At 38.7% G+C, this 25,257-nt stretch overlaps 4 protein-coding genes across 6 annotated transcripts; 2 read left to right on the top strand and 2 right to left on the bottom strand.

The window, feature by feature from the left end:
- The first annotated feature begins 4,716 nt into the window (after window positions 1-4,716).
- LOC102719683 lies at window positions 4,717-9,488 on the top strand. The gene is made up of 14 exons (XM_006656176.3): window positions 4,717-5,054; window positions 5,538-5,619; window positions 5,724-5,827; window positions 6,104-6,230; window positions 6,313-6,407; window positions 6,657-6,780; window positions 7,296-7,376; window positions 7,476-7,574; window positions 7,672-7,857; window positions 7,939-8,026; window positions 8,108-8,178; window positions 8,250-8,318; window positions 8,636-8,779; window positions 9,065-9,488. The coding sequence occupies exons 1-14, from the start codon at window positions 5,014-5,016 to the stop codon at window positions 9,260-9,262; spliced, it is 1,509 nt and encodes a 502-aa protein (XP_006656239.1). The 5' UTR covers window positions 4,717-5,013; the 3' UTR covers window positions 9,263-9,488.
- A 1,983-nt stretch (window positions 9,489-11,471) lies between these two features.
- On the top strand, window positions 11,472-14,189 carry LOC102719123 (probable calcium-binding protein CML21). 2 transcript variants are annotated; one of them, XM_006656174.3, is made up of 5 exons: window positions 11,472-11,736; window positions 12,251-12,497; window positions 12,778-12,977; window positions 13,344-13,518; window positions 13,756-14,184. In XM_006656174.3, exons 2-5 carry the CDS (start codon window positions 12,302-12,304, stop codon window positions 13,860-13,862), a joined length of 678 nt encoding a protein of 225 aa, XP_006656237.1. In that variant the 5' UTR covers window positions 11,472-11,736; window positions 12,251-12,301; the 3' UTR covers window positions 13,863-14,184. The 2 variants fall into 2 exon arrangements, with proteins under 2 accessions (XP_006656237.1, XP_015694124.1); XM_015838638.1 differs by lacking the exon at window positions 11,472-11,736 and adding an exon at window positions 12,114-12,128 and having other exon boundaries at window positions 13,756-14,189.
- LOC102719397 (myb family transcription factor PHL7) lies at window positions 14,151-19,460 on the bottom strand. Its single transcript, XM_006656175.2, has 7 exons — window positions 19,308-19,460; window positions 17,627-17,850; window positions 17,274-17,350; window positions 17,140-17,182; window positions 16,997-17,054; window positions 15,663-15,732; window positions 14,151-14,959 (listed from the first exon to the last, which is right to left on the bottom strand). The coding sequence occupies exons 2-7, from the start codon at window positions 17,838-17,840 to the stop codon at window positions 14,423-14,425; spliced, it is 999 nt and encodes a 332-aa protein (XP_006656238.1). The 5' UTR covers window positions 17,841-17,850; window positions 19,308-19,460; the 3' UTR covers window positions 14,151-14,422.
- A 1,406-nt stretch (window positions 19,461-20,866) lies between these two features.
- On the bottom strand, window positions 20,867-23,935 carry LOC102718844 (ADP-ribosylation factor GTPase-activating protein AGD12). 2 transcript variants are annotated; one of them, XM_015838279.2, is made up of 9 exons: window positions 23,659-23,935; window positions 23,299-23,391; window positions 22,797-22,881; window positions 22,642-22,717; window positions 22,257-22,420; window positions 21,900-22,029; window positions 21,683-21,799; window positions 21,511-21,606; window positions 20,867-21,374 (listed from the first exon to the last, which is right to left on the bottom strand). In XM_015838279.2, exons 2-9 carry the CDS (start codon window positions 23,342-23,344, stop codon window positions 21,093-21,095), a joined length of 996 nt encoding a protein of 331 aa, XP_015693765.1. In that variant the 5' UTR covers window positions 23,345-23,391; window positions 23,659-23,935; the 3' UTR covers window positions 20,867-21,092. The 2 variants fall into 2 exon arrangements, with proteins under 2 accessions (XP_015693765.1, XP_006656236.1); XM_006656173.3 differs by having other exon boundaries at window positions 23,299-23,935.
- Window positions 23,936-25,257: the final 1,322 nt, after the last annotated feature.

The following is a 25,257-nucleotide window of genomic DNA, read 5'->3' as shown; positions in this document are numbered from 1 at the left end:
CGTTAGGGTTGGCGTGTGATCAGCACGATCCAGTGGGCACCCAGTGAGTTTACATAATTAATATCTCAATAGATAGATAATTAAACTAAGAGCAACATAGTTGATAAATTGTAAAATTATAGCTAGTGGTTTAAAAGAGCACTACAAATTATCACCAAACTAGCATAATTTCATCAAGTTCAGGATTTTAATGGATCAATGGAAAATATGTATGAGAAGTAGGCCAAAATCAACCTCTGCATAAATATTGGGTTGGATATGGGTTACTGATGGATAATATACAATACCCGGCTACCACTAACTAGATTTTTTGGTCGCGCACGGACATGCCTATGGGCAATAAATTAAACTCATACCCGTACCTATCGGATCGGGTATACATATATACCTGGACATGTGAGCAAAATCGGCTTCCCCACGGGCCACAAGAATGGCACTATCCGTCGGAAATCATAACTGGTTGGAAATTTTTTGGAAATTTTATCGAATTTCTATAGGCCCATATGCCATAAATCCATAATATCATTCCAAATAGCCTAACACACTTTTAGAAAGTTAGCCTTAAGTCCTTAACTGGTCAAGACATATACATAAACACTTCACTCTGTAATTACTTGTATGATGCGCACATTATTTTCTAATATGATACGTAAACTTTGTAATACTTTACGAGATTTGCACTTTAATTTACAATAATATATAATCTGTAAACTTTACCTGTATCGAGACAATCATTGACAATGTAATATATGAACTTGGTTGTAATTCTTATGATATAAAGTGGTATTGTTAGTTGCTAAAGTTTAGATTTTTTTGATAAACTGTTTTAGAAAAAAATGGAAGGTCCGTTTGAAGGCTTTTATAATGCGATAAATTTATGTTACCGTATTCGCCCCAATTCATATTTGTCCCCTTTTTGTATTCAATAATATTTGATTCCATTTTTGTAACCAATGTTTTCGTTTTGATTCCTATTCTGAAAAAATATGGAAACAAAGACGATAGATGTTGTTTCCATCCGTTTCCAAGCCGTTTTCATCCCCCATTTCCTAGACTAACCAGCCCTAATAATTTTCTACAATTATAATTGTATAGCTGGACATACTCTTATTCTATAAGATTAACTCTCAAAAGAGGTATAAAGTAATTTCACCTTACTCCTAAAAATAAGTGTCACATTTGTCCCAAACAGATTTTATCTTTTCTCAATTTCACACAAACCAATGTACAACTAAACATTAAAATACACTCAATTTTCTCAAATTCCAATGAATCTTTCTCCACTTTATCAAACGCCAACAAACTTATCCCCTACTTTCTCAAATAAAAATACACTTGATCACCACTTCATTAAACTTTAATGCAATGATTACTATAAAAAGTATTTTTGAAACAAATAAAATTAATAAAAACAAAACTATTTTGGAACCGATGGAGTAGCAGGTGGAGTACAAAACCTTGGTAACCGACGTATTTCCTAAAACTCATTTGAGAAAAGGGCTTCGTATGCAACTCTGGTTATATTTTGGTTGTGCTATTTTTCCCTGGTTATTTTTGTTTTTTCTCCGAACTTTTACGCATATATTTTCTAAATTATTTAAACAAACTTATATATAACTAATTTTATCGTTTACATAACTAAATGGTTATTAAAAATTCAAAACCTTCTTCTACTACTAGGCCACTTTCGGTTGTGGAGGGGATAAGTTAAATTATCCTGCGTGAAAAACAGAGTAACATATTAGTATATGATTAATTAATTATTAATTATTAAAAAATATAAAATAGATTAATATGATTTTTTAAATAACTTTCCTATAGAATTTTTTTAAAAAATATACCGTTTAGCAGTTCAAAAAGCGTGTGTGCGGAAAACGAGAGAGCTAAGTTTAAATAAAAATTTTTGCATGTCACATCAGAACGTTTGACCGGATGTCGAAGGGGTTTTCGGACACGAATGAAAAAACGAATTTCACGACTGGTGTGGAAACCGCGAGACGAATCTTTTGAGCCTAATTAATTCGTCATTAGTGCGTATGGGTTACTGTAGCACTTATGACTAATCATATATTAATTAGGTTCAAAAGATTCGTCTCAAAATTTCTCACATAACTGTGTAATTAGTTTTTCAATTTATCTATGTTTAATACTCTATTTAGATGTCAAAAATTTGATGTGATGTTTTTGAGCGAAAATTTTTGAGAACTAAATGGGCCTGAGCTATTTTGCCGAACGCAGCCCTAGTATCTTTCATCGTTTTCACAGGGAAAAAAAGGATCGCAACCTCCATTGCTTCCCTAACACGTATTTGCTGTGATCGGACGTCTCATCCGACGCATCAAATATCATTAACAAACTGGACCTGGTTTTTTCTAATGAAGAAGCAGCAAAAGCAGCGGTTTGGTGGCCCTGACGACGGCTACTGTCAACTGAGGCTACGTTTAGTTCCTAAAAGTTTTATAAAAACATCGCATCGAATTTTTAGACACCTAAATAAAGCACTAGATATATATGAATATTAAAATTAATTATACAGTTATGGGAGAAATCGTGAGACGAATCATTTGAGCCTAATTAGTGCGTAATTATCCATAAATGCTACAGTACCCACATATGCTAATAATAGATTAATTAGGTTTAAAAAATTCGTCTTACAATTTTTTGACGGAATATGTAATATATATTATAATTAGACTATATTTAATACTTTAAACATGTATCATACGTTCCATATGATCTTTTTTTTAAAAATTTTGTAAACTGAACTTAGCGGTTGGGCACTCCACTAGTACACTACCTTTACTGCGCAGCTCGTCCGATGCCGGCAAAAATCTGACGAGTCGTCGGCCGAATCAATAATCGCCACAGCCGCGCGGAATGACCAAACTGCCCCACACGGGCATCTCAATGACATGTGGGCCCCCTGGAGAGCATCTCCGCTGAGGTGGACAGGCTAGCAGCAGCACCGGCACGGGCGCCAAACAGGACTCTGGGTTTCGATGTGGGGTCCACGGACGGGTGAATATTCGGGGGCTTTCTGGGCTGCCAAATAATAACTTTGCTGTAAAATATAAATATTTCTATTTTTTTAGCTTAGATGAAGAGGATGTCAGGAGATTTGTATTTAATTGTTTTAGTGGTTAATTTTTAAATTAATTAGATTTCTTTTCTAAGCATCTAACTGACTCTCAAATCATTAGGGTGATTGAAATTATAGGGATTAGTGGGGCATCCTATAAATGTTTATAAATGTTTGTATTTTATAACAAGGAGATTATTTTTAGAGAGTACAAGAGAGGCAAGTGGACTTTAAAAATTAACACATCATATTTACCTTTTATGTGGGAAAAATGAAAAGAAGAGAGAAGAAAACCTTGTCACAAATTTACAACTAGTTACAGTGTAGACTCTGAAACATTGTGTGTATATGAGAGGTGAATCATGTATGTAACACCATTATATAAATTATATATATATATATGTGTGTGTGTTTTTTTATGACATAAAAAGATTTTAAATACATACAATAGTATTTTTAGAATTTTGTTAATAAGCCATATATATATATATATGCGAATTAGTACTCCATACAATTAAAAATATTCATTAGTTACATTTGATCAAAATAATAAAATTCTTGATTTGAAAAGAAACTTCTATATAAAAAATTATACAAAACACATCGCTTAGCCGTTAAAAAGGTATGCTAACATATCGCTTTTACAAATTTACCGTTTGTATTTTAATATTGCAAGAATGACATTGCAATGAAATTTTTTTTCTAATTTTTAACTATAGTTTTACAACACCGTTCTAAATCAGCAGTGAATATGTAATTGCCCTTAACATATATTAATTGAGCGACTAATCTTATTTCGCAGTTTTAACGACTGCAATCACCATATGGCTAGGAATTGTCAGCCATTAGAATCCATCGTTGAATCAGCAGCCAAGGGCGAAAAACCCACAACCGTCACATGTGGATGGTTGTACCACTGCCAGATAAACCTGCAAACCATGTCCCAAGGACCCATACAAACAGTGCATGTGAAGTGAAAAGGTGTCATATTTATAAACACCGCCCACAAAAACTTGCGAGGACTAAACTAAAAAAACACAACTAGAGGGTGTTTAGATGGGGTTAATTTTTTTTTATTCCATATCACATCGAATGTCTGGGGATATCTGGACGTTTATTATAAATATTAAACGTATACTAATTATAAAACTAATTACAAAAATGAGAGATAATTCATGTGATAAACTTTTAAGCCTAATTAATCCATAATTAACGTATGTTTACTGTAACATTATATGAGTTAATTATGGATTAATTAGATTCAATAGATTCGTCCCACGAATTAGTTCAAAATTATAAATAAGTTTTATTAATAGACTATATTTAATATTTATAATAAATACCAAACATGTCTTACACACCACCTAAACCGACCATTCAAAAATCAGATTTTATTCCCCTTATTACACCTTTCTCTCTCTCTCTCTCGTCCGCCTCATTAACGTTCGCATTTCCGCACGCCCCCACCGCACTGCTCCTCCCAGTCTCCCACCCTCGCCTCGCCTCGATCCCCGCGGCCACCGCGCGAGCCCCACCCTACCGCCGCTCTCCTCGCCGCCTCCTCCCGCCGCCGCCGCCGGCGGGCGCCCGCATCCCGGGCCACAGCGGGGCTACGCCGCTCGCGGCGAGCATTCCGAGCTCCGGGCCGCGCGGAGCCGCGCCGGATCCGGGCGGTGAGGGTCGAGACGACGGGGGGCGGTGCTCGCCGTTGGGGACTCCGCGCTCGCGGGGGGTGGGGAGCGGATCTGAGGGTGTTTTGGTGGGAATTTGGTGGGGGGTTGAGTCGATTCGGCCTGGGGTTAGGCGGGGGAAGCTGAGGGGGAGCGAGGTGGTTGGTTTTGTGCGAGGCGCCGGGGGGACGCCTTGTACATGAGCGCCGCGAGCATCCTTCGCCGCCGCTGCGTCTTCGTCGGGGAGCTTCCGGCGGCGGCGCGATGATCGAGCAGTTCGTTAATTTTGTCATCCGACCGCCACGGTAATGGGCGCTGTTAATGATTTTTCACTGTAAGGGTAGTACTTACTTCTGTAGACGGTAATACTTTGCTTTGCTAGCTCGCTATGATTGGGCCTTAATCTTACCATCGAGTCAAAACTTCGAGCATTTTAAAATTTATTAGTGCTACTTGAAATACCCAAAGTAGGAGCCTAATAAGATTGCTATCTAATAACTGTTGTTAAAAATAGTATACTGCTAGTTGACCAATTAGCTGTTTGCGCAATGAGAAGTGTTGTAGTGGCATGTGGTATGAGTAAGCTGATTTGGTAGTAGCTCAAAGGTGTTAATGCATTTAGTTAGCACATCCTTATTCATTTCACTGTACTCTTTTCCTAAAGATAACTTTACTTGTTTTTCTTAAAGATGCACTAATAATGGAGTTGGAACCCCACAAAACTTTGATAGTCAACTAATCCTTTTATCTTTATGGTATGAGTCAGTTAATTGGCTATGCATTTGCAGCGCAGAGTACAATCCAGATCAGTATCTGTGGGAACCAGAATTTACTCTTGCCGGAAGAAAGTATAGGCGAATAGATTTGGAGGCAAGTAAGGAGAGCTTTTTATGGCCTTCTTTCTCTTTCACTTGTTCATGACAAAATCACCCTTTTATATATTTTATCCTTACTGTAGTACTTGTATGTGGCAGCTTACAAACGGAAGAGACCAGACCTTAAAATGCAGCCACTATGTTCCTGCTGTTGTCCCAGAAAATACTGCCCTTCCATGTGTGATCTACTGCCATGGAAATAGGTATTTATCGTTGTTGGATCATGCTCATAGGTTCTCAATTTCTTATTGATATGATTGATCTTTTGATGGGGCCTCTTGCTATAACATTCTGATCATAGTCTACACTATAACTCTTGGAGCCCAGTCATTTTATCTACTAGTTACAGTCCGTGAGTTATTGAGATAAATCGTTAAATTTTATATTGTTTCTTCTTGTGCCTGCCATATTCCTTAATTGACTGACAATAATGTTGGACCATTTAACAAGTTTTTTTTTCTTCTCATAACTCAATGCAGTGGATGCAGAGCAGATGCCAATGAAGCCGCTGTCATACTCCTCCCTTCAAACATCACCCTGTTTACACTTGACTTTGCAGGATCAGGGCTATCAGGTGGAGAGTATGTCAGCCTTGGTTGGCATGAGGTGCATAATCATTATAACTTTGTGAAAATACATTTATTGTTTCGAAATTGCAGTATTCTGATAAATCCACAACCACTCTCAGAAACAGGATCTCAAATGCGTGGTGTCCTTTTTGCGAAACAATAAGGAAGTTTCTTGTATAGGCCTTTGGGGGCGATCAATGGGTGCTGTTACAAGGTATTTGGTTGCAGCTCTTGTATATCTAATACTTTATTTGTCTAGATGATGCACTATTTTTATTTTTATAATTTCTTGAATATGCTAGAATCTATTCATATAAAATTGATCATCCCGGTAGTTCCTGTTGATTATTTAAATATGTTACCTAGAAGTATCCTTACCCATAAAATCTTTTAAAAACTTAGGTTCTAATTTATGGATTTATTTTTGGTAATTCTTCATAACTTATATCCAAACTTTTGACAGCCTGCTGTATGGAGCAGAAGACCCCTCAATTGCTGGCCTGGTTTTGGACAGTGCTTTCTCTAACCTATATGACTTAATGATGGAGCTTGTAGATGTTTACAAAATCCGAGTTCCTAAGTTCACGGTACGCTTGTCATTTTGCAGAATAGCCTCGCTCAATGTTACAATGAACCATATAAAGGAACCATTTGCTTTCTGTAGTTTGTATGATGCATGCACAGGATTTGATGAGCTTTAGCTTATGAATTAATCGGTGGTTTTATCGTGCTTGGTTATGCTCCACTTGTCACCTTGTTACTGTGCTCCAGCTGACTGCCATATGCATGATAAGAGTGGTGTACCGATAATTAGACAGCACTGTGCTTACAATTTAAATTCAGAAATAATAAAAACTTTAGGGTGTTTTGTGCGGCTCAAATCTTTTTGCACTACTGCGCATGACACTAGCTAACTGGTAGGCAATGCATAGGGAAAAAGGTTTTGTTTACTGCTGCCATATATTAAGTATAGGAACAAGGCAAGGTTCTAGTTAACGATGCTAACTTCATTTCAATTGTCTGCCAAGTTAAGTGCTCAACAGCCCAATGACTTTTGCAGTACTTGCATCATATAATGTTTGCTCTTATTTATGTTTTTCAGGTTAAGATGGCTGTGCAGTACATGCGCCGTGTAATTCAAAGAAGAGCTAAGTTTGATATAATGGATCTTGATGTTGTCCAGGTGTGGTTTCTAAACTATCATTTTGTTGGTTCAGATGGAAGTCAAAGTTTACATCGATATTTGCCTACTTACCTCTTCCGTCTCCTTAATTTTCAACAGTTTGCCCCCAAGACATTTATTCCTGCATTATTTGGACATGCATCAAATGACATGTTTATTCAGCCCCATCACACTGACCGTATTCACCAGGCATATGCAGTAAGACCCACTCTTGCTTGCTTTACAAAAGCTGAACAGTAAATGGATGCATTCTTAATGTATGCACGACTTGTTTTCTTGCTGTATTTGTCTACAGGGGGATAAAAATTTAATCAGATTTGACGGCGATCACAATTCTCCCAGGCCTCAATTTTACTATGATTCTGTTTCAATATTCTTCTATAATGTTCTCCACCCACCTCAGTTCCCTTCAGTATGCTCAAATAAGTTAGATAAGTACTACAACCTTGGTGCTTTTAAGGTTGGCGCTGGAACCAATGAGGTAGATTATCCTTTATTTTGTGAAGCCTTTATTATCAGAAATTTCAATTAAATTACCAACCTATTTGCTTGTATTTTTCAGAGTTTACTGTATGAAATCATCAATGGTCTAAGGGCTGCTGGTCCTGATGCAGGCAGCTCATCAGCAGCTGCAGCTAACTTCACAAATGGTGTGACTTATTAGTTCCCTTAGCAGGTTCACGAATTATCATTGTCATACTGAAGTCCTAACTCCCTTTTCATTTTGTTAGCTACAAAATCAGTAGTTGAATTGCTGACAGAGAGGGTCAATCAGCTGTCTATTAAAACGGATAATGACTTGGTAAGTTCACTAGTGGTTGGTTTGCCTGAAGTACTTGAGATCTTAGCTGAGATATCTCCATTTGAATGCAGGATTTTCTTTTGGATGAAAATCATAATCTCACTGAGATGGACACTCACACTGCTGAGTCTCATTTAGAGGTAAAAATAAATGAGGCTTTTGAGGCATAAAGTAGTTTTTTCATTGTAATTTGACACTGCCATTATGTAAATATCATATGATATTATTCCCTACCTCCTGCCAGGGTTGTTCTATGCTACTAACTGAACCTCTCTTATACATGTTATCATAGTAAAATGGCTGATAATAATATATTGATTACCATATGTTTATCTTTCCTACAAAGCACCAAAAGCATATTATTTTTTGCTCTGCTACATTTCTTTGTTCCTGAGTTCATAATAATTGCACATAACTTTTTGCTATCTCATGGACAAGATTTTACTTCCTTTTGTAGGATAAGTCTAACAGGCAAAATGAGGAGTGCTGTTCATACACAAGTTCAAACAGGGAGAGCTGGGGAAGATGTTCTTCCTTAGGGGCAGCAAGCGATGGATCATCCCTAGGCGAGCGCCCTGAAATTCCTACTCACAAGCATAAGGTATGCCTTTTCTTTTCCATTTTATATGCCTTCTGTTGCATGACCACACTTTATGTTATAGAAATGAAAATATGCCAAGGGTAGCTGCCATCCAAATTTTCTTCACACGCCTTTTAAATAGGGTCCCAAGTGAATGCACATGACATTTTTGTTTGTTGCCTACCAGCAAACCTCTCAAACTAGCGACACTGCTTTGACCGCTTATGTAATTGATAAAGCTATGGTTTTGGCCCTGAAGCGACGGGAAATTTTCATTATATCACATAATTTGTTCTGGAACTGTAGAGCATGACACTAAGAGCCCTGGCAACACCACTGAGACGGATACGAAGGAAACCGCTTGCCATACCAAAGGAGAGGAAGAATCGGTCTCTATGGAAGAGGCTCAAACAGGAGAGACAGGAGATGGGGGAGAGTCTAACCCAGCGTTTCAGGCTGTGTCTCCAAGGCCAGGCTCAACATAAGAGAACCAAGTCATCTTAACAAAAACTGTGAATACACATCTTAACCCGGACAAATCTGCTAGGAACACGGATGACTCACGGACAGGAACTTCCTCCCCTGATTCTGACCCTTGCTGCCAACTGTAAACACTTTGATTGAATATCAGTTACTGCTGAGCCTGTCAGGCAACCCATGTAATTGTCATCTTTTGTACCTTGCCATTTCCCACGTTTTATCATGTATAAAAATCTGAAGGCACGTATAATTCTAGTGTGTGACCACCCCAGGTCTTGTGTGGTAGGAGCTCTGGCAATCCGGATAGGCTTTGAATTGGAACTGTATTGACGGCTTTGAATTGGAATTGTATTGACCTGAACTTTCGCTGTGGTGTTGCACACAGCTGACTGGTGTAAAGGACCGAGAGCCTATGCGGTTTGGATGAATTTTGGAGGAACTGAATTGATTCATGTGAAAATCCTATAAAGGCTGACATCTTTTGACATTTTGGTATAAAAAGCCAAATGCCATATTTACCCAAAAAAAATTTTATAAATAAAATATCTGTATGTGTTCATGGTAATATAAAAGCAAAAACAAAGTCTGGATAATAAACTATGATGAAAAAACTTTAAAATCAATTTTAAATTTAAGATTAAAAATTGTAAATTTTAGTTTGTAGGTAAAAACGAAAAAACAAGATTGAAAATTTATTCGTACCAAATGAGCACTAAAGGTGTGAAATGCACCTGTCATGTGCATGGGAGGAAAAAATGGGAGGAAAAAAAGAGAGTTGTTTTTAATTCGAAGCCATGTCAAGATTTTTAATTTTTCTTAGAGCTTACTTTGACCTTATTAACTTCCATTCTATATTTTCACCTATATTTATGCTTATAAGTCAAAAATTAAATTTCTAACCTTAAATTTAGAATTGGTTGAGTTGTTTTTCGTCGAAGTTTATTTTTCAGCCATAGTTTTTATATCGCTAAGACTATTTATATAAAATTTTTATTTATAAATTATTATCGTTTGCCTTTTTTAATTAAAAAAACAAACAATCACACAGTCATCTGGATAAGTTACGGTCTAAGACAATCACGCTTTCCAGAGCTGAGGCCTGAGAGCCTGAGTGAGAGGCCTTCTGGTAGCATGGTAAAAAAATCCACGGGCTTGCAGTGAAAAGCAAAAGAAAGAAAAATCAACAAGGGCAGAAAGAAAATCTTTGCTTAACTTTTTGTCTATAAAGAAGTCAAAAAGTAAAGTAGGAGTTCTTTGGGAAAAGAAAAATGACAAGAGCCCGGCTACAGCTCGTCTCCTCTACACCTCTGACCCCGATGGGTGACACGTGGAAACGTTATCGAACATCTTCGCAGCACACGTGGCTCCACAAGCGCGTAGATGATCCCCTAAAATGTTTTTTAATATTATTTATCCCTGTAACGGAACATCTATAATACATTTTTTATATATATAATTAATATTTTATAACCATCTACTCTAATGTTCTTGCTATTTTTTTTATATTCGATGTTGAGATATAGAGTGGGAAGAGAAAAACTCTAAATAGACATTTTTCTGATATGAAAGGTGATCTATTTTTTAAGTATGTGATAAAGTATCTGTTGGAACAATTTTTTTCTTTACATAGATTATTTTTTATGTAAATGATTAGATGTAATATATGCTAGAAATGCTCAAAGTGCCATGTCCCCCATTTTTTCAGGTGATTCAGTTCATATGGTTTATTTGGATACCATAGACATACCATAACGAATATACAACACCGGTTTAAAATTAATTAGAAAATCACCATACCATATTATTAAAAAATATTTTTTGTCTTTGTAAAAGTTATTTTTTTCCTTTTCACGTGCATATATGTCTTCGATTAGAATTCATTTGGTGGTCTCGGTCCCACCGGAACATCTATCACTAGCCGGGCTTCACAATTTTTCTTTCCCTTTTTTTGACACGTTGAGCAGCAGCACATACTCGTGCCTTGGTCGTGGATCGCCAAGATATCTATCGCCCGAAAATCTGAATCGTGACAAAAGAAAAACAACAGAAAGAGGAAGAAAAAAGAAAAGAAAAGAAAAGGCAAGTCAACGAACGCGAGACAAGCGTCCACCTACGGCCGAGGGTCAACGGACATCCCGGCACCTGGACCCCACGTGTCAGCCACCAAGGGCCACCGCGTTGGTGCTTCTCTTTGCTCCCGTCACCGTCAGCCGCCTCTCCCTCCCTCTCTCTCTCGCTCGCCTTCTCTCTGGCCAGTAGTGGTGGTGCACTGCTGCGCCGAGCAGACGAAGGAATTCGCACGCACGCACGCACTTCCCCCCTAGATCGAAGCTCCCGCCACCTCTCCTTGGCCGGCCGCCCGCCCGGTCTCGCTCGCGCTCCGGCAGGACGATCTTTCGACGTCCCCAGGAGGAGGAGGAGATAATAGCACAGGCAAGCAAAGGCAGGGAGAGATCTGGAATTCTGGATTCTTGTGCACTCGTTCTTGCGCGTGTGAGGTCCGCGCTTCTTCCTCGTAATTCTATTCCAAACCTGTTTCTTTTGGTGGATTGGGATGCGATGCGTGCGGGAGCGGGAGGCAGGGATAGGGTGGGTTGGGGTGGGGGATTTTGTTTGGATTCGATTGATTTCCAAGGCTTAAAATCTTTATAGTACTCTTTGTCGTATTGGTCCTGTCGCTAATCTGCGGTCTCGTCGCCACTGTTTCTGCACTGTTTTATGATGGAAGAGCAGCTACTAGAGATACTGTAGTTGATTGTGATGGTGGTGAAATCGCAACTGCGTTCTTTGTCATGTGCAGAGAAGATTAGAATCATATTGTTCTGAGGTTGATTTTGATCAGGCTAGGTGAAATTCGTAGTTTGGTTCATGCCCTTCATGCTGATTGCTCGTCTGTGTCGATTACTACTACAACTTGGCACAATTTATTATTATTATTATACTATTTTGAATCAGTTTGCCAACTTGCCATGCATGGGAGATGAGTCACAAATATTGTTGATTTTGTTTCAGGTACAACTGTTTGGTTCTTGTACAGCTAGGAGCACTGCGTGAAGGGCCAGCATGGGAGGCATACTTGGACGCCATGATACCATGAAGAGGAATTCTCACGGTTCGAAGCTTGAGGCGAAGATGGTGGAGGCCATTCAGCAGAGAGCAGCACACGGGACTTCGCTGAAGTCGTTCGATAGTATTATCATGAAATTCCCTAAAATCGACGAGAGCTTGAGGAAATGCAAGACCATCTTTGAGCAATTTGGTGAGATTCATCATGCTGTCTGTTTGCCAGTCAGTCATTCTCTGATTATCTCTCAACATTTCGAGCTCATTGTTAGTGATCCTCCATACTGTGAAACCAGTACCAGGAACAAATATTATTGCTGTTGGTTTATTAATAGTTCTTCTCCTGAACTGGCCGTAGCTGTTAAATAACGCAGGCTATATAATGGTACTATGTGGTCTTTCGAATATTGACCGACTTGTTCAAACAAACAGCTTCCTCACTCGTATTTCAAAAACAACGTTTTTTGCTTCCGCAGATGAAGATTCCAATGGTGAAATAGACAAACAAGAACTGAAGCATTGTTTCCAAAAACTGGAAATTTCGTTCACCGAGGAGGAGATAAATGATCTCTTTGAAGCTTGTGATATAAATGAAGACATGGGCATGAAGTTCAATGAGTTCATTGTCTTTCTGTGCCTCATTTATCTGCTTAATGAACCAGCCGTGTCAGAGGCAGTATCCTTTTCTTAGTCTTTTGAGAGTGTTCTCCATCAAAAAGAATTTTGACAGTGTTCTCCATCAAAAAGTATTTTGAGAGTGATCCTTTCTTTCCTATAGCATTGCTGCAGAACTATGGTAAGAAAGGTGATTTTGGTTTGATATTTTTTAGTTGATTGGCAAAACCGTGTGTTAGCATATAGGTTAGGTACTGCAAAACTGATACATTATGTTCCATTTTCCATGAACCTTTCATCACAACGCAAGGCTAATTGAACTGTAAAGTTTCTTAGATGGATTCTCAGGAACTTTCTGTACATGTATCCTATCTGAGATCTAACTTATCTGTCAAGAGCTTTTCTATTTCCTTGACATAATGCACAGAAGTTAAAGATGGGGTTGGGAAATCTTCAGGGAACTTTTGAGACGTTGGTTGATGCATTTGTCTTTTTGGATAAGAACAAAGATGGATATGTGAGCAAGGAAGAGATGGTTCAAGCATTAAATGAGACCGCTACAGGGGAACGCTCTTCTGGGCGTATAGCCATGAGAAGATTTGGTGAGTTTTCCCTAATGCTTCACCTCTCTGGTCTCTGAGTTTAGAGTGAAGACATCAATTATATGCCCTTAGATGTACATGCTACACAAAAATTGCATTTTTGTCCCATGGTTTTAACTGCTCTGAATATGGAACTTTAAGATTGACAATTCCCTTCAGTGTAACAGTAGCCTGTAGTTTCAATAATTATTTTCAGTCCTAACATTTATCCTTCTCTTTTCTTTTGCATTATATAAGAGGAAATGGATTGGGACAAAAATGGAATGGTGACCTTCAAAGAATTTCTGTTTGCATTCACTCACTGGGTAGGGATTGACGAAAATGAGGATGACGACAACGAATGAACTTCGTCAAGATCTGTTGAAGTATTAGAACCTGGCCAGCCTGAGGAGGTTATACAGTTTAGTGGTAATGACAATTAGTATATGATGTTGATTGGTTGTTTGTTGATAACTTGATATTGTGCAGATTCAACTTGATCCTAGTAGAATGTCTTGACATGTCTACGGATTCTATGTATGCTTACAACTTAAAGAAAGTGTTCCATAATATATATTGATCTGAACTTGTACAGTAACTCTGATGCTTGTACTTCCATTATCCTGGACTTGATGTGGATAGATGCTATAATTCAGTTGCATGCTCAACGAAAATAAGATCATCTTTTTGTTCGTCTCACTTTACTACATTTCCAGACCTCCATGAACTGTAAGGTGATGTGCACACTGCATGGCTCTCTGATTGAATAAATAAGCTACAAACATGCACTGAACAGCACACACAACAACTAACAGTCATGGCTGACTGGCTGAGTTTACAGCATATAGCCTCAGTAAGATCAACAGCTCTACTGAAGAGATAACTAGCAACTCCTCTAAATAGCATTGCCCTACAGGGGAAAAAATCAAACATCACTGCCTGAAACATTGGTGAAGCCATTCTCATTTGCATTCAAGCTTTCCAGAGAATGAAATCGCGCCGTGCTGGATGATAGCACCGAGCTCGCCTGTCGGAAATCGGAACCTGAACCTGACTCCAGAACTTTGCGAGGAAGGGCGAACTCATCATTCCCGCGATGATCAAGGCCACCGCTGACCCGAATCCTCTTGCTGGCCCCCCTGGGGCTCTCCAAAGGTGAACTGGCATGGCAGCTGGAGTCAGGCGTCAAAGGCTCACGGCCTGAGGAGAGGCAATCGTCGTGCGAAGAAAGGGTCTTGAACAAGCCGCTTGCAGCCTTGTCGCGGATTGGGGATTCGGACGTCGGTACCGGGGTTGAGGGTTCAGTTCTGTTGGAATCCTGGTAGTGCTCCCCTGTAACTGGTCCAGGGGCACTCAACTTGCCTGATTCACCCAGCACACTGCTCAGCCGCTGCTGCTCCTCAATGATCTTCTGGAGATACCTGCCTTGGGCTTCTATCCGGAGCTGCAGCTGCCTTTGCACCTGTAGACATGTTTTGGAACAGCAGTCCCTCATATGCCCCTGCCTGATAAGTGATAACTGTGCAACCAGACCACTGTAAAAATTTGTGCTCAGAAATAGCAGTTCACCAATTGGTCACAGTAGAGTGAGATTGAAGCTTCAACTTAAACGAAGTGTAGAGAGCTCAGTACTTATGTGAGCTGATGATTATGTGTCAACACAAGATTATGTGCTCCTGCAGCTGTACAGCTTCAAAATAGGGTTAATTTGTTCGATTGTAATGACATTTCTCTGAATAGCCATATTTGCAGTGGCATGGAACAAATTAACCCTTCAAAATAAGGCAACTAGTTTTCATCTATGCCTTATTTCAGTAATCAGGTGTTTTGACTTTTAACTGATAGTGCCAAACAGCAAGATTTGATGATCCATGAGAAGTCGAACATAAACAGCAGATGCCACTGTATAGAATCGTTTTTAGTGACAGGAAATATCTTACGTAATTCATTAGAAATATTTGTATACCATTAGAAGCAGCATGTCAGTGAGCGATTTAATAGAGAAAACAATACAATGTCAAAGTAGGTGTGTTATTTGACCTGACCACTCTATGGAAAAGGCTTAAAATTCAGTACGACAGTGTTTATAAGTTAATGCATGACGAAAATTTCAATAATCATGAACGGCACTAGCAGAAATGGAGCATTGAGAAGGTGCAGCTTGCCTCTAATTGTTCATGTAGCCGCTTTTGCACCTCCATCTGCAACTTTAAAGCCTCGCCTATCTCCATTCCCCTTGAATAGATAAGTATGCTTTATTAGGAACTCAAGGACACTCTACTTGGACTACTCAATTATTAAAAAATATTTCAACAAGTATAGAATTGCTAAGTAATATCTGATTGATGCATATAAACCAAACAGTGCAAAATTGAACTTTCTACTTTGAATCCCACATCCTCAATAAGATTTCAAGAATTACAGACTTGTTAAACAATATCGAATCCAGGGGCGAACCTACATATAAGTTCCTAGGGTCCTCGGACCCTGGGTAAATTATCCTATTATTACTAAATTATATCAGATTAATTAGTGTAAAGTACAAAAATTAGATAATTAGTACGTATTGGACCCCCGGTAATTTTTGTTCTGGGTTCGCCACTGATCGAATCGATTTCTAGAAGAAAATAATGCAAAAGTCAATCTTGTAGTGGTATTTATGTTTCTTTGATGCAGAATATAAGATTTCAGTCATACAGTTTGAGATATGTGTAGTGTGCATAGCTATATGAACGTGTATAGAACAGAGACATTTTCAGTGCTGTATGCCCAACATGGATAACCTGTATTGCTACAACATCTCTAGGGCTAGACAATTTTATTTGTATCACAATGATAAGATGGAAACTTCAAAACAGTTTATCAACATAAACAATAGGTTATATTGTTTAATCATTAGAAAAAAAAGAAAATAATAATAGGTTGGCATGCACATGCAATGTACTACTATAAAGTAGAAAAGAAAAAAGAAATTTAGGGTGAAGAATCTGACCAAAAGATGAATTAGGAAGTGTTCATCTAGATATAGACTCATGGCACCTGCCATGGGGTTAATTCCTCATGGAGGTAACATGTATGCCCTGCTCCCTAATCATCACCGGTGATGAGCTATAGTGTAATACTGAGAGGTCTAAACTCACAATTATATATGGTAATTTAACAATGAGCACTTTCTAGTGTTGTAGAAGTAAAAGTTTATGCCACAGAGGATGTCTATACGGGGATGCGTGGAACCACATCAAATTGCACCAGACTGTTATGCCAGTAGAATATGGTTAACAAAAAACTGACTATGAAGAAAGAGGACCCACATACTGAGGGCCAAACAGAGGCAAGAGATTAAGATTATTTTCTTAAGAGGAACCCATCAAATCCCATGGATACAAACAGGAAGTAAGCGGAGAAGATAATAGAAGTTCACAACTGAAGAGGAGCACATAGGCTCCACATAAATACGAGCATGCACAAATTTTTTTCAAGGGAGGAGAAACTAACTTACGAGGAGCTTTCAATGTCAGCGAGCAAATCTCCTAGATCTTTCTTGTCAGACTTTGTACCTACACAAAAGAAGTTCTTGCGTGTTAACTTAAAAACTGTAACATATATATCAAACTCTTATGTTCCACAAGAGCAATTACCTACCATCAGCTGTGGGATCTGGAATGTATTTAGCAAGCCGATATTTCTGAGGAATCAAGCAGTTCAATCAGTAAAATCTTGAACATAAGTTAGCAAATAGATTATATGCAGGTACTGAGAATCTCAAGCTCAATTACTTGCAGGTGACTTTTGACATGATAAATTGTCAACCCTTGAACACCCATTATTCTAAGAATTCCCTTCGGAGTTGCCCCTGAAATAAGAATTGAATTAATTTTTATATGTATAGGTAGATGAGATATTCAGATACCAATATATCTTCGCAAGGCACTCTAATTAAGTGACAAAGTAGTATGTTTCCAGCATCACAGGGTTCGTGAACAAAAAGCTTAACGGGGAGCAAGCACAGGATTGTTGTACAAATTCTTGATAGGATGAATACATATTACATAATATAACCACAATGCACTAAAGCATGCAGCTATATCATATTTAAGAGAGAAGCAAATAAGCAGACATAGTAGCTTACTGTCAGGTCCACCAAGCTGTGTTACAGCATCCACAAAACGATCATGAAGGCCATCAGTCCACCTTAAGCGCTGTCTGGTGGCAAAGTTGCTGTTTGAGCTGTTTCCACCACTATTAGATGCTACATTGTTGCTAATCCGTTCAATTTGTTGATTGTGTGAGACTTTATCGTTGTGAGCTGGTACAGTGCTTGAGAAGGGCTTTGGTTCATACATTTGGCATCCTCTGCAGAAGACAAATATTAACTGTATTACCATGTGAATTAAGGGAAATGAAGGAAGAAACCCAGACAATCATCTTCACAAAATAATACTCCACCATAGTACACAAAATTGGTAGGAGAATATGGCGCCCTATGAAGTGAAAAATAGGAAATATTGTTTGCATCTCCTTAGCATATGCACCATGTCTGTGCTTGAATGGCCATTATAATAAAAGTTTGCTACTGGTGATGCCTCTCTGCAGTATCTAATGCACACAAACAAGGTAATTCTGCACTGGCGATGGCAGACTAAGATGAAAATGAATGTATCTTTTGCTCGTTGAGAATAAAAGTTTGGTGAATTTGTTGAGACAGCTGTGCTACGGAAATAATGGAATGCTGCCAAACTTCTAGAAGACAGGATAGCTTCACTTTGTCTGCATCCATAAAGACCATAACTCAACAAGACACCTATATATGCTAACACTTGTCTATGTGGTTATTGTTAGAAACAAAGCTTCCACCTTTTATTTCTCAATCAAGGTCTATAGGAAGCCATAACAGTCTTCGGCAACATTGTTGCCACTTCAAAGCAATGGTTCTTTGTACTATTCAGAGGTTTATACTGCATAAACACCTCCACGAACCGACAAATAGAAATTCATGGGGGAATAGGGATCTCCTAAGTACTACCTTCATTTAAAAATATGATGCCCATTTTGTTTAGTTAAAATGAAACTTTGACCAAAGATGAATCTATTAATATGTTACTTTATGTGACACAAAGTATAATCATAAGAAAGTACTTTCTAATATGAATCTAATAAAATTAACTTTAAGTCATTAAAATATATTCCAATAGAGTAATTGTTAGTCAAACTCTTGCCCTATCGAAACGAACTATGCCCTATATTTTGAGAAGGAGAAAGTACACAGCTAAGCAGAGTATTTATCTCAAAAGAGAACTAAGCAGAGTACTAACAAGCACATGAATCTCCAACAAAACTACTATCAAAGATCCCCCTTTAGGGAATAATCATACACACTTGACACTACAAATCAAAGAAAAAACATTACAGATTTCCAAGTATGATTAAGCGGATGTGTGAGTCGAATCTATCCTGGAACGAAATGAACAGCTTTCCAAAGTTACTCAGTATTACACACAACGCAAGACGATCAAGACGACATACTGAGAAAAATCAAACCTATGTGCACACCCACATCTAGGAACGAACAAACACAAGCTACCTAAAACATCCCTCGACACTCTACCAAAAAAATCATCCAAAGCTAACATAAATATCCAAACACTGTCCCAAATGGCACTCTCATATTGCAGCACGAGCAAGGATCTCCCCCCCCCCCCCCCCCAAGAACTAAAACCCCAGCAAAGTAATTCCTCTACCAAGAACCAAGCCGTCCATACCAAGAACCCAAAGCAGCAGCAGCAGCAGCAGCGATAAACAAGGCCACACACCTGACCCAGATCAGGAGAGAGCCCCCGAGATTCCGGCCTCCCGGCGCTCGAGCGGAGGCGGATCCAGAGAGAAGCGATTCCCGCAGGTCGGGAGATCTCCACCTCCTCGGCGGCTCCTCCTTCCTTGGAGATTTCTTTCCCTTTTCGTGTACTTTTTCCTACAGCGTTGGGCAAGTGGGGTGCCTGGGCGTCAGTCTGTGAGATTGGGTGCATGGGTTTGGACACGTGGCCTCATCTGTTTGGGCGGGAGTTACATGGACGCAGGGTCTACACACCCGATCGGAACCAGATTTTCAGGATTGGAATCGATAACATAACTGTTTGGTTTTTAGGTTAAGTTTTTTTAAAAAAATTAATTGACTTTAATTTGGTTTTTCGACATTTTTCTTATCGGTTTATCAACGGTTTTTGTGAAATATGAAGATATCGTTCCTGAGCAGTTTTTGACCCGATATTAGGACTGTGAATAGTGCTTGGATGCTGTATGATATAGGCATGCAACATTCGTTTTGGCACAATTTTGATTTGTGACTAAAATTCAGTGCTTCTTTATCTTGGATTAAATCAATTTAGAGTGACTACGGAGGGAATTGAACTAAATTATATGAAAATCCTCTTGAAAACAAATCCTCCAATTTACTGCTTTCTATCAGTAAGTCAGGGACTCATATTAGAGCAGACTCGTATAAAAGATCCCTTAATATCACAGTTGCTGCAAATTCAGGATGGTTGAGAACCAGCTGCTACAAAACGCTATATGATTGTGTAGCAATACTAGATGTGTTTAGATGGAAGTTGCATCAAAATGGTCAATTTTCTTCAATGTATTCTGCTCTAATAAATAATGGTTTTATATACATGAACAAAGCCATTTGGAAGTTAAAAATATCCCTGAAGATAAGAGTGTTTTATGATATTTGTTTCAAGGTGTGGTTTTGACAAAAGATAATCTAGCTAAAAGGAATTGGGACGATAGTTTAAAATGTTGTTTTAGCATGCATAATGAAACTATCCAACATCTGTTCTTTGATTACCATTATGCCAAGTTCGTATGGAGAACTGTTTATATATCTTTAGGGTTAAGAGAACCAAACAAAACGGTTTTGTTGATTTGGTTGGAAATTAGGGGTGTGAAAAAAATGTACATGTTAAAAAATTGATGTAAATTGGAGCATCTGCAATCTACTTGGCTCTTTGGTTAAATAGAAATGAGGTGGTTTTTGACAAATTCATACCTAAATCATATTTGTAAGTCCTTTTCAGTATAACTTATTAGCCGCGGTTCAGGACAAACCTAAAAAAGCACGAAGAGAACGAGTAAGCCATTTTTGCTGCTCGCTGAAAGTTAGAGACCTTGACTATGCAAGTTTTTGGGCATTTTGGTTGGAAATTTAGCATTAAAATTGAATAAGACTGGTCTTTTATAGTGTCTACTATTTTCTCTTTTCTCTTGTTTCTGTGTCATGTTTAAGCCCATTGAATTTTCTGGTGTGCCAAACTATAAATTATGTAATAATTGGCTGTAGCTTCTTTTAAAGTTCCGATTATCCATTATCTAAAAAATTGAAGCAAATAGTTGGCACAAAATTTAAAAAGATTGCCGTAAAATCCACCAAAAGTTGAGTAAAGTTCACCATGGAATCGGGCACTAGAGTCAAGAAAAGAACGGCCAAACACAACATCAATTCAGCAATGCCAAGATAAAAAGCCAGAACATCTGGGCACCAGACTACACGCATGATCACACGGCTAATAAAGCAAAGGAGATTTAAGCCTGTGTCTCTACTACTGGTTGAGAGCAATCCACTCCAGCTCCAGGTCGACCTCGCCGCACTCCACGTTCTGCAGCGTCAGCGAGACCTCCTGCTTCACCTTGCCGCCGGCGACGCTCACGGCGCTGTCCCTTGCGAGCGCGTTGTCCCTCGACCTAAGCCACCGGCCGATCTGCATGTCCGGCAGCAGCCCGGGGTCGCCGAACGCCATGGCCGCGTTGATCATCGGCTGCAGGTCCACCTCGGCCTCCCCCATGATGTCGTCCCTCGACAGCACGTCGTGGTCATACACTTGCTGGTGTGGTCAGTTTGTCAGAATGGGAGAGCACTAAGAGTTTGCTTGTTGCGAGATCAATGGTGCGTCTGCCATTATCGGCGTAACGAATCGCGGATTTTCTGAAAATCTTTGACACGGAGCGAGGACGACTTACAAGTTTCAGTGGCCCATATCGCTGAGGAACAGACAGCGTAAGCACCTCGTTCCAAACCGGGTTCAGATTGCTTTTGATTACTCTAGTCTTTGCTTTCTGCATATGTAGAAGCAGTGCAATTATCAACAAGGAATGCTGATAACAAGTACTCGATTTGGTGAGAAATGAATACCTGCTGTCCAAGGGTCAGCACGACGTAAGGGTCACTACTTAGGATGTCTCTCACGGCTAGCTTAGTGCCTCTGATCACTTTTACCTTTAGTATTCCGATGAACTCAACCATTCCAGCCTGCAAAATGCATGGAGGAAATGGCTATTTAAAATGGCAACCAGAGCATATTTGAGAGCTGTGCACAACCACCATGTTTGTGATTCTGGGATGCTGTTACCTCACTCTTGAAGCTATAAGAATTAGAAGAATTTCCAACATCTTTTCTAGAGTCCATGGCCTGTAAAGAGCTCTTGTTAGACACTATCCTCAGGCTTGGCTTCAGAAATTCTTGCAACTCATACTTTGACCTGAGATATTACAAAGCTAACTTTGTTCAATAATTCTCTGCTATGGAAGTCATTGATCAACTTAAGTTATCTAATAGAATCAAGACAGCCTTATACTGGTAAAATTAAAAGAGGATTTGCAAAGTTCAAATCAAGTGGACTGGCTAAATATATGCTGTTGAAAAGTAAACGTAACAACCTATGGGTACAATCAACAAAAATGCCTGGTGTGTATTACATAAATGCACCTGATGAAATCTGCTCTCTCTTCCTGGGTAGAATCTGGATGTGGCTTGTGATAGCCTACTGGAAGAAATGCCTCATATATTGCATTGGCGTAAGAGTTTCCACCCACTTCTAGCATGGAGTTAATCTCATCATCGGTCCACTCATCTAGAGTGACTGATAGAACCTGTTTCAAGCATATATTTGTTTCAACCAGAAGGTTCATATAAGCTTTTACGACCTACAGCAACAATGAAAAATAACGCAACATATTCTCTCATATCATTTTACAGTTTAAATTGAATGATCCGCTCTTGTTCTAAATCTTACTGAAATATTGCTATTGTATTACGGATTCATCAAGAAGGTCAAATAACATTGTTTTCCCCTAGTTGCAGTGAGTGAAACCTTTGAAATATGTGTCCCAAGACTTCTGTGAATACCAGAACATTTTAAGCATAGGAAAACTCCTATATTAGTTGATCTGCATGGAAGAATGTTGAATCAATTTAAAAGGAATAAGCAAACCATGATGCTCACTGAAAGGGGGGCAAAACACTTACGCCCATTTGGGATCAGGTGCGCTGCAGTCAGCACATATGCGGTTGTCACTCTTGCGTAGCAACTCTTTGAGCTTTCTCATCTTATCTGCATGGAAGTAGTGAAATTTACTGAGCCCATCATACAACATAGCACAATTGATATTTTGGACAGTGGAAGTAAAACTTTTAGGCCTCTGCATCAATTAGGGATGTACAATAGCCATAACACTGCTAAGATCGATATGAACAGAACCATTGGTCTCGGTGAAAGCACCAGACACAAAATCAAATCTTTCTATCATTTTTTGGTTTCTGAACAACTTAGATGGGCAGCACTTACTGAATCACATACAGATAACAGATGGTACCTAGTGTACCTCAATACAAGTATCAAGCATGCTACCTGTGTTCTCCTGCTATCCCCAGCAGTGCCACAAAGGGCAGCAAGAGCACACAGCTTTGGAATCACAGAAAGGCAATGACAAGCCTCATTCTCAGTCTCAATCCGTTCGTATATGCATACCTGAGGTAGCTTTCCTAGCATCAGCACCACTTCTACTACTGCTCATTTCATCAGCTGCCACCAAACACTCCCCCCTCCAACTGCACCTCAACACTGCAAAGAAAAGGCAAATTTGAGGACAAATAAGCAAAGAACAGCGTATCACTTTCTTCATCCCAGAATTATAGCAAGCGATACTTCAAAAAAAAAAAACACCCAGAGAAAATTTAGCCCCCTGGGGCGATTTTCTGACAGCAAGCAGCATTCTCTCTCACAGGGATAAAAATTCGATTGAGCAACCCACAAGCAGTAACCACAACCAGCAAGCCGCGGAGCTCAACGCAAATCAGTATGACGGTGAAACGGAATCAAAGAACATGCCTTCTCTCTCTCTCTCTCTCTCTCTCTTCCCACTTTTCCCAGTAGCAAAAACGAAGAAGAGCTTGCAAAAAACCGCGCAAGAACGCTTCAGAAACCACCAGGCGGCGAATCGAAGCGGCGGCGGTGGCAGGCGAGAGAAGAGAAGGCCAGATGGGATCTCGGTTCCTGGAGCAGAGCAGCGAGAGATCGAGGAGAAAAGGATTCAATTGGAATATTGGATATTTGACTTGGATTCTTGCGAGGTTTGGATCTCTGGAGCTTCTCTTTGTTTTTTTTTCTCTGCTACTGCTTCTGGTCAGCGGCAGGAGAATTATTTGACGTAAGAGGGCGGTCCTCTGGTCCCACCTGTCAGTGACCGTGCACGTTGGATCCGTGTTTACGCTTTGAGGAACTGGAATATCCGGTGCTGACGTGGAATAATGGGAGGGGTACCGGATGAAATGCTGGTGGTGGATGCCCCCGGTTGTGGTTCAGACAGTATGTTTCTTTAATATATTTTCGAAATAATATTGAAATTTACAATTTTGCATCTAAGGCCTCGTATAATTCCTCAAAATTTTTGAGAGATGGGTCACATCGGTGCGTATTCATATATTTAAAATATTAAATATATTTCAGATTCCGTCTCAAAACCACGAGATGAATCTTTTGAGTCTAATTAATTCATCATTAGCACATGTTAGTTACTGTAGCACTTATGGTTAATCACGCGCTAATTAGGCTCAAAAGATTTATCTCATGATTTTCTTCATAACTGTATTATTAGTTTTAATTTTCATCAACATTTAATTTTTCATTTAGATGTCCAAAGATCAATGTGATGTTTTTAAGAAATAATTTTGGTAACTATACAGGGCCTAAACACGTGAAGATACCCACCTTTTCCTCTCTAGAATCATTTGTGGGTGGTATATGCTCCTTGTGAAAATCTTTCGTGTAAATAAAAATATTTATTATAAATACTCTCTCTATTTTAATAGACGAGTAGACGAAGTCGTTGACTTTTTATCTCATGTTTAACTATTTATTTTTTTCTTAAAAATATATGATTATTATTTATTTTATTGTTATTTGATTTATTACTAAATTGTTTTGACTTATAATTTTGTAGATGTGTAAAAAATTTTGATTAAGAAAGAATGGTCACATCTCAAATATGTCGGTATTTTTTAGAGAAAAAGTCTAGGCCCTACGTTTACTAAATCAAAAGGACAACAAGAACAAAGTCATGCTAGGAGTACCACAACATCTCCAAGAGAATGCTACTAATATTTTGTTTTCCAAAAGTTTGTATTGGTTCATTTAAAAAATATTAGATATAACATTTATATTCTTCTCCAACAAAAATTTAAAAATGAATAACTTATATTAGGAACAAATATTCTTGTTCTAAATTTAGGACGCAAGTGATTTAATTATAGATATGTGTAAATATTATGAATGTTTCTAGGATATATTTTCTTGCTCAATTTCTAAATTTTAATTTTAGTGATCAATTTCTTTGCTGTTTGAGATGTGAAACTATCTAGTTTGTTTGAGAAGATTCAGCTTCGAGACAACACATTCTAGAGTTGGATCTCAAGTTTTGATGTTCAGATC

The sequence above is a fragment of the Oryza brachyantha genome, chromosome 6 (assembly GCF_000231095.2).
Source record: "Oryza brachyantha chromosome 6, ObraRS2, whole genome shotgun sequence".
NCBI lineage: Eukaryota > Viridiplantae > Streptophyta > Magnoliopsida > Poales > Poaceae > Oryza > Oryza brachyantha.
This window is presented reverse-complemented; position numbering and strand designations above follow the sequence as displayed.